Genomic DNA, 8525 nt, shown 5'->3' with positions numbered 1-8525 from the left:
ATCATGCAAAAAGAAAAAGAAAAAAACATTTCCCGGATATATACGACCGCAAATAAATACATTTTTGAGAGAAAGGACACGTACTATAGGTTACATTGAAAATTGGCAAACAAGGAATTAGTTTCAGCACCAGGGACAGCTCTCCGCAGGATGAGCAACTAACACGATCACCCGGGCACTTTCAGCGCTTCCAGGCCCAGCCATACCTCCGTTCCCCGCCCCCACCCCCCGTGAAGCCCGCCCACCCCGCCAGGATTGCGTGGAGATGATGTCCCTCCACAACCCATAGGTGTAAACTTTATTCCAATCCCCTCTACACGTTCGCTCGCCCCTTTGTTTTTTGTTTTTTATGTCGGTAGGATTGTGTACCGGAAGTCGGTGGAAGGATGCCTGCTGTATGGAGTGTGTTTCACTGCCACGTCAAGCGGTTACAAAAAAGCGTTGGCCACAGGCACAGATCCGGTTTCGTCTACTCATTCATGGCAAGCAAGTACATTTGAATCAGTTATAATAATAATAAAAAAACATTTCCTCAATCCCTTTCCCATCATCAAAAAAATAATAATTGGAAGTGCTTGTTTACAAAATGTACCCCCTGCAGTGGAGGTGGCCATTTTGAAGTTATGTCCTCTCACTTCAGGAAGAAGGATAATCCATCGCATGACTTTTTTTTATTTTTTACAAAGTATCCCTGCAGTGATACCAGTCATCTTAGAGGTACCGCCTCTCTTGATAGCTCATCGCCGTTCTTGTTTCACAAAATCGTCCTTTAGTGGCAGCAGCCATATTGGAAGTACAGACACCTCTTTTCAGGAAGGCCCTTGCCCTCCTCCACCATACTTTTTTTTTTTTACAGAATATCCCTCTAATAATGACATCCAGTAGGTAATCCCTCTGTCTTCAGATAGGAGGATAGCCCATTGCCGTTCCTGCACACAGAATATGATTGAAGAGGTGGCAGCCATTTTGAAAACACCGCCACTTCTTTTTAAGCAGGAGCACAGGCTCACACCTTCCTTGCTTTTGAGGTCAGAGGCAAACTCGCCTCTCTTGAGACACATGCGCTGGCTCAGAAAGCCAGCGGTCCATCTTCTACCAACTGGGCAGCCTTCCCCTACTTTGGAGGGATGACCACCAAGGGCGGCCCCCTCTTGGGCCGCCACATTAAGACCTGGGCATCATTGGCATTGGGTTTCACAAGTGCATTGGGTGGGATGGGTTCCATCCGGCTGAGTAGCAGGGGCTGCTCCTGTTGAGTCCGTCCCACCAGCCTGGCCCGGTGGCCCAGCATCTGCCCCGGGTCCACCTCGATGTCCACCCTCATGCGCCACTTGATGGTTTGTAAGATGATCTTCTCCTTGGAGGCGGTGTTCATGGCCACCAGCCATGTGGTGAAACTTTGGTCTCTCTTGATGCGCGTGAGGAGGGGCATGTTGCTGTCGCTCACGGGCACGGCCCAAGTCACACTGGGGTAGAAATTGTCATTCATGCTGACGCAGAACCTGGAGATTTTGCTAGTGGGTCCCATCAGGGTCACAGTTTCAGTGGTGTTCCCATACCAAGGGTAGCTGACGCCGTCCGAGTCGCTGATGGCTTTTACCTTTCCCTCTCTGAGATCAGGAAGCTCCCAGCTTGACCTGGAGAAAGAAAAAGAAAAGCCGTCTGAATTCTGAGGAAGATCAAAGTGACAGATACAAGGTCCCTCAATTTTCTGAACTAAATCGCATTGTGGGAATTAGCCAATCAGAATTGTTCACGTTGTTCTGACAAATCCTGCCTGTTGACATTTTGCGCTGCTCACTGCTTCTCTGAGTTTCCAAAGGACAGGCTGGAATACCCTTACCAACATTGAGCTGATACATGCAGATGGAGTAATGAAAGCATGCCATTGCAATACAGAGTTCTAGAGACCCACATTCACGGCAGTCACTTCGGCACAACAAATATGTTTTCAGGGATCCATGGTTAAAGCAATTCAAATAAAAAAGCTCACATTGAAATGGTAAGGGTGCTGGAAGAAGGGGTGTTGCTTTTATCAAATAGAGGTTAGCTCCTACTCTTCCAAATTTAATTAGATTAAATAGATCTTACTGATAATTTAAAAATCTTGGCATTTTACAGTGCAAAAAGCCTCCCTAAACATCAACTGTGCTTCATTCCACGTTACCGCCCCAGACAACAGAACAGGGTCTCCAAACTTTTGAATAGCGAGAGCTACTTCTGATCATTAGAAACTGTCCTGAGCTACTACTGCCTAATAGGTATCGATAAATGTGCATAGAGGCCAAATAAGATAAACACTGCCCTAGATAACCCCATCCCTGCTACTGGGACCGTAGAGTATGAATAACACAGGAACTGTATCATAAAAGATTCATATTTGGTGTCCATGAGGACCACTTTTGTCCCTTTGCTCATGAGACAGCAAAAAGAAGAAAGGGAGAAAAATAGGGAAAGAGATAGAGCACTTGATAGAAAAACTGAGCGGGAAAGGAAGAAATATACTGAATTAAAGAATAACAGAATGAAAGAAAAAGGCAAGAGAGAAAGAAAGGAAAATAAGGAAGAAAGTAGTAGGGAAAGACAGGGAAAGAAGTAACTAAGTAAAGGAGCGGCAGAAAAAAGGAAAAATAAATAGAGAGAAAGGAGCAAAAGAAAGGAGATGACAGAAAAAAGAAATTTGGAAGAAAATAAATGTGGAAGAAAAAGCAAAGAAACAGTGAAATTAATTAATGAAATGAGAGGAAGAAAGAAAAATGACAAAAGAAAAAGTAGGAAAAGAGAGCAGGAAGAGCATGGCAGAAAACCAGAAAATAAAGAAGGCAAGAGAAAGACAACGAGAAAAGGAGGGAAAGGAAGGAAAGGAAAAATGAGAAAAGAAAGGGAAAGAGAGTAGAGAAAAACATAAAATAATAAGGAAGAACAAGTAACATAGTGAAAAGGACATTAGTGAATGAAGTAAGGAGAGAAAGAAAGAAGTTCAATTAGAAAGAACAAATTAAAAGAGAGAAAAACAATAAAAAATAAAAAAATAGAAAGGAGTTAAAAATATATGAAGAAAGAAAGAAATTAGGAAGAAAATAAAAGAAAAAAGGAAAGGATGAGTGAAATTAATAAATGAAAGGAGATAAAGAAAGTAAAAATTACAAAAGAAGGAGTAGAAAAAGAGAGAAGGAAGAACTTGAGAGAAAGAAGGAGAAAAATAAAGGTAAAGAAATAGAACAGAAAGAAGCATAGAGAGAGAGGAAGAAGTAAAGAGAATGAAAAAGGAGAATTAAAAAAAAGAAGAAACAAAGAAGGAGGAACTAGAGGTAGAAATGAGAAAAAAAGTAGGGAAATAAGAGTAAAAGAAAGAAAGAAAGAAACTGAAAACAATTCACAACAAAGAGGGAGGGAAAGAAAGAAGTAGCATTAGAAGAAAGGAAAAAAAATTAGAACAAATGAGGGAAAGCAAGAAAGAGGGGATACAAGAAATCAAGAAAGGAAAGGAAGGCAAAAAAGAAAGGGAAAGAACGAGAGGCAAGAAAGAATGAAGAAATAAATTAAAGAAATAACTTTTCAGAAGAGGGTAGACTGCATCCTCCTGCGCTGTCAGCTTCGCAGTTCTCACACAAATAGGCACAGTATTTTAAATAGCTGCCTTATGAGGTGGGCAGCTGTGTATTCTCAAACTTGCTGCCAGGCAATTATCAAGCGTGAGCTACTCAGTGGCAGCCTGCAAGATACTGGTAGCTCGCTCTCAACCTGTTGGAGACCCCTGCTAAACATCAGAAGTCAAGCACCATTGCTATATCTTTTTTGGTGTTTAAACCCCGCTGATAATTTTACTGTAGAGATGCTAATACTAATGAAAGATTGTGTGGAATCATTGAAAGTAGAGAGTAGATTTAGGGACATTCTTTTGGAATTTAGAAGCCTGATGTCCTATTTTGAAGAAGCTCAGGACAGAACCCAAGAACAGACTGTGCCTAGTTTGTTCAGGTAGCTGCAGGTGGCACTCATTTTTAGAGACCAGGACTTACTTTTAGTTTGTTGTTGACCCAGAGCAAGAGAGATGGCTGAAAAGGAGCAAAGAAGGAGGAAGGTAACTAGGAAAACTGTGACAAAGAGAGAAAGCATGGATGAAAAAGAGTCTGGAAAGAATGAGATCGGAAGTTTCTTTGAACCAAAAAAAGTCTGTGAAATTGCATTTTAAGTGGGGGGGGGGGGGGGGTGGGGGGGGGGATGTAATTCCGCAGAATTGCATGGAATTACATTAAAATTCAGCGAGATTCCGCGGAATTCTGCGACAGGGTGAAGTGGGATTTTGCACGATTTTCTTAGGCCAAATTGCACCCTTGCGTTTAAAATTGGACTCGAGGATACATTTTGTGCGAAGAAATAGGGCTGCCAAATACTAAATGCAGACCCCTCAGCGCCCTTGCATTCTCTGCAGTGATTTCTGCGGAGTATGCAAGGTTGCCGAGAAGCATGCACAGTTGTCCCTGCATACTCTGCAGTGATTACTGCGGAGTATGCAAGGTTGCCGATGAGCATGCACAGCAGTGCACACCCCTCAGCGCCCTTGCATACTCTGCAGTGATTACTGCGGCGTATGCAAGGTTGCCGAGGGGCATGCACAGCAGTGCACACCCCTCAGCGCCCTTGCATACTCTGCAGTGATTACTGCTGAGTACGCAAGGTTGCCGATGAGCATGCACAGCAGTGCACACCCCTCAGCGCCCTTGCATACCCTGCAGTGATTACTGTGGAGTATGCAAGGTTGCGAGGGGCATGCACAGCAGTGCACACCCCTCAGCGCCCCTGCATACTCTGCAGTGATTACTGCGGCGTAAGCAAGGTTGCTGAGGTGCATGCACAGCAGTGCACACCCCTCAGCGCCCCTGCATACTCATACTCTGCAGTGATTACTGCGGCGTATGCAAGGTTGCTGAGGTGCATGCACAGCAGTGCACACCCCTCAGCGCCCTTTCATACTCTGCAGTGAATACTGCGGAGTATGCAAGGTTGCCGAGTGGCATGCACAACAATGCACACCCCTCAGTGCCCCTGCATACTCTGCAGTGATTACAGCGGAGTAAGCAAGGTTGCTGAGGTGCATGCACAGCAGTGCACACCCCTCAGCGCCCCTGCATACTCATACTCTGCAGTGATTACTGCGGCGTATGCAAGGTTGCTGAGGTGCATGCACAGCAGTGCACAACCCTCAGCGCCCTTTCATACTCTGCAGTGAATACTGCGGAGTATGCAAGGTTGCCGAGGGGCATGCACAGCAGTGCACACCCCTCAGCGCCCTGCATACTCTGCAGTGATTACTGCGGCGTATGCAAGGTTGCCGAGGTGCATGCACAGCAGTGCACACCCCACAGCGCCCCTGCATACTCATACTCTGCAGTGATTACTGCGGCGTATGCAAGGTTGCCGAGGTGCATGCACAGCAGTGCACACCCCTCAGCGCCCCTGCATACTCTGCAGTGATTACTGCGGCGTATGCAAGGTTGCCGAGGGGCATGCACAGCAGTGCACACCCCTCAGCGCCCCTGCATACCCTGCAGTGATTACTGCGGAGTACACAAGGTTGCCGAGGTGCATGCACAGCAGTGCACACCCCTCAGCGCCCCTGCATACTCTGCAGTGATGACTGCAGCTTATGCAAGGTTGCCGAGGGGCATGCACAGCAGTGCACACCCCTCAGTGCCCCTGCATACTCTGCAGTGATTACTGCGGAGTATGCAAGGTTGCCGAGGTGCATGCACAGCAGTGCACACCCCTCAGCGCCCCTGCGTACTCTGCAGTGATTACTGCGGAGTATGCATGGTTGCCGAGGTGCATGCACAGCAGTGCACACCCCTCAGCGCCCCTACATACCCTGCAGTGATTACTGCGGAGTATGCAAGGTTGCCGAGGTGCATGCACAGCAGTGCACACCCCTCAGCACCCCTGCATATTCTGCAGTGATTACTGCAGCGTATGCAAGGTTGCAGAGGGGCATGCACAGCAGTTCACACCCCTCAGCACCCTTGCATACCCTGCAGTGATTACTGCGGCGTATGCAAGGTTGCCGAGGGGCATGCACAGCAGTGCACACCCCTCAGCGCCCCTGCATACTCTGCAGTGATTACTGCGGAGTACGCAAGGTGGCCGAGGTGCATGCACAGCAGTGCACACCCCTCAGCTCCCCTGCATACTCTGCAGTGATTACTGCGGCGTATGCAAGGTTGCGAGGGGCATGCACAGCAGTGCACACCCCTCAGCGCCCCTGCATACTCTGCAGTGATTACTGCGGAGTACGCAAGGTTGCTGAGGTGCATGCACAGCAGTGCACACCTGTTAGACGGACCGGGAGGGTCGGCCGAGGATGAGGGGAGAGGTCTCCGGGGAGAGCCGTCTCCAGCGATCGTACAGACAAGTAACTTCCCCCCCACAGACGGACACCACACAAGGTTAAAGTTCAACGTGACTTTATAGGCAATTCTTTAAGTTACGATGGAATGGTACAAGGAGGTCTGGACTCAGGGGTCCCCTCGATTCTGGTCTCTGGTTTGGGAAAAGGGTAGCGGGACAGTCTTGTTACCAAAAAGATAGAAATAGCTCTCAATCCTCGAGCTCGGCGTTCTAGATGATCGGGCCGCGGCGGAGCCAGCAGGTCCCGAGATGGACGAAGGAAACGACGGTCCGCGGCGGAGCCAGCAGGTCCCGATGAAGATGATGGTTACAAACGGTCCGCGGCCACGCCAGCAGGTCCCGACGACGATGAAGGATATGAAGGTTACGAAGGTTGCGGCAGCGCCAGCAGGCAAGACGATGGTGCACAAGACAGAGCTACGGCAGCGCCAGTAGTCCGTCAAGGATGAGTTCTTCTTTGCGTCTCTCGACTCCAAGATACAACTGCCTTCCTGCTCTGGAGCTGCCCCAGTTATAGGGCTGGTGTTCTTTGATGTCCGGACCCTCGCACTTGGAGGTCGGGAGGTCCGGGATGAGGGAGTCCAGACACCCAGCAGGGGGGTGGAGCCAGCGCCCGGGGAGGCGATGGGCGAGCGGCACTTGGCGGGGGAGAGCCATCGACACCTCTTTCTCCCATTGACTTGCCAAGTAGCCCGCTCACCTCCTGGGTGGATGGTGGTGCCGGAAAGGTCTGAGGCCTGGCCAGGCCCAGGGTTGAGGTCGATCGGGGGCCAGGCGGCCTCGTGGTGGAGTGTCCAAGATGGCGCCCAGGATGGGCGCGCAGGCCTGCAGTGGATCGGGCCCACGAGGTCGACATGTTCGAGGGCAGGGGTCCCTGAGGGGACGGAGGACGTGTAATGGTGGTGTGTGGTACCTGCGGGACCGGGCTCGGGCCTGGTCGGGCCGGAGGAGAGCGGCCCTTCATGTGGCCTGTCCAACATGCGTCCCCCCCAGCTGAAGGCGGGGAGAGTTACCCATCCTCTTGGGGACTCTCCTCGTCGAGGCGGAAGAACCGGGACAGGCCATCCGCGTTGGCGTGATCTGGCCCAGGCCGGTGTTCAACCGTGAAGTCCATCCCTTGAAGGGAGATGGACCAACGTAGTAACTTCGGGTTTTCCCCCCGCATCTGCATCAGCCACTGCAGGGGTCGGTGGTCGGTCTGCACCCGAAAGTGTGTGCCAAAGAGGTAGGGCCGGAGTTTCTTGAGGGCCCACACCACAGCGAAGGCCTACCTCTCTATGGTGCTCCAGCGTTGTTCTCGTGGTAGGAGTCGCCTGCTGATGAAGGCCACTGGCTGATCAAGGCCTTCGGTGTTCACTTGAGACAGGACTGCCCCAATGCCATGGTCGGAGGCATCCGTCTGGACAACGAACTCCCGGCTGTAGTCGGGGGCCTGGAGCACAGGGGCGGAACACATGGCGGCTTTCAATTGCTCGAACGCTGTTTGACACTCTGGGGTCCAGTTGACTTTCTTGGGTTGATTTTTTGACGTGAGTTCTGTGAGGGGCCCCACTATAGTACCATAGTCTTTCACGAACCTTCGGTAATAGCCCGTGAGGCCCAGGAAGGCTCGTACCTCGGTCTGGGTGATGGGGGGCTGCCAGGACTGGATGGCGGCAATTTTGAGCTGCAGAGGGGCCACCAGGCCGCTGCCCACCTGGTGCCCGAGGTAGGTTACAGACCCTTGACCAATTTGACATTTGCTGGCCTTGATCGTGAGGCCAGCTCGCTGAAGGGCTTGTAGCACTGCTCGGAGGTGGTGGAGGTGCTCGGACCAATGGTGGCTGTATACAGCGATGTCGTCGAGGTAGGCGGCGCTGAACCCTTCGAGCCCCGCCAGGACCTGATTGACGAGCCGCTGAAATGTTGCTGGGGCATTCTTCATGCCGAAGGGCATGACCTTGAAATGGTAATGGCCATCGGGGGTGGAAAAGGCAGAACGTTCTTGGGAACGGGGTGTGAGGCCGATTTGCCAGTAGCCCGCTGTCAGGTCGAAAATACTGAGGTAGCGGGCAGCTCCCATGCGGTCGATTAGTTCATCTGCCCGGGGGATGGGATGTGCGTCTGTTCTGGTGACCGCA

General features: G+C 50.4%; 1 protein-coding gene across 1 annotated transcript in view; it reads right to left on the bottom strand.

Annotated features, from left to right (window-relative positions):
• Positions 1-282: 282 nt before the first annotated feature.
• The window catches only part of FAM78B (family with sequence similarity 78 member B), a 228199-nt gene continuing 219956 nt past the window's right edge, over positions 283-8525 (bottom strand). Inside the window, exon 2 of the mRNA XM_086956963.1 lies at positions 283-1637. Within this exon, the coding sequence (XP_086813089.1) occupies positions 1115-1637 (523 nt within the window). The 3' untranslated portion in view covers positions 283-1114. The remainder of the gene's footprint in view (positions 1638-8525) is intronic.

Source organism: Lissotriton vulgaris, chromosome 1_1, assembly GCF_964263255.1.
Source record: "Lissotriton vulgaris chromosome 1_1, aLisVul1.2, whole genome shotgun sequence".
In the NCBI taxonomy this organism is placed as follows: Eukaryota; Metazoa; Chordata; class Amphibia; order Caudata; family Salamandridae; genus Lissotriton; species Lissotriton vulgaris.
This window is presented reverse-complemented; position numbering and strand designations above follow the sequence as displayed.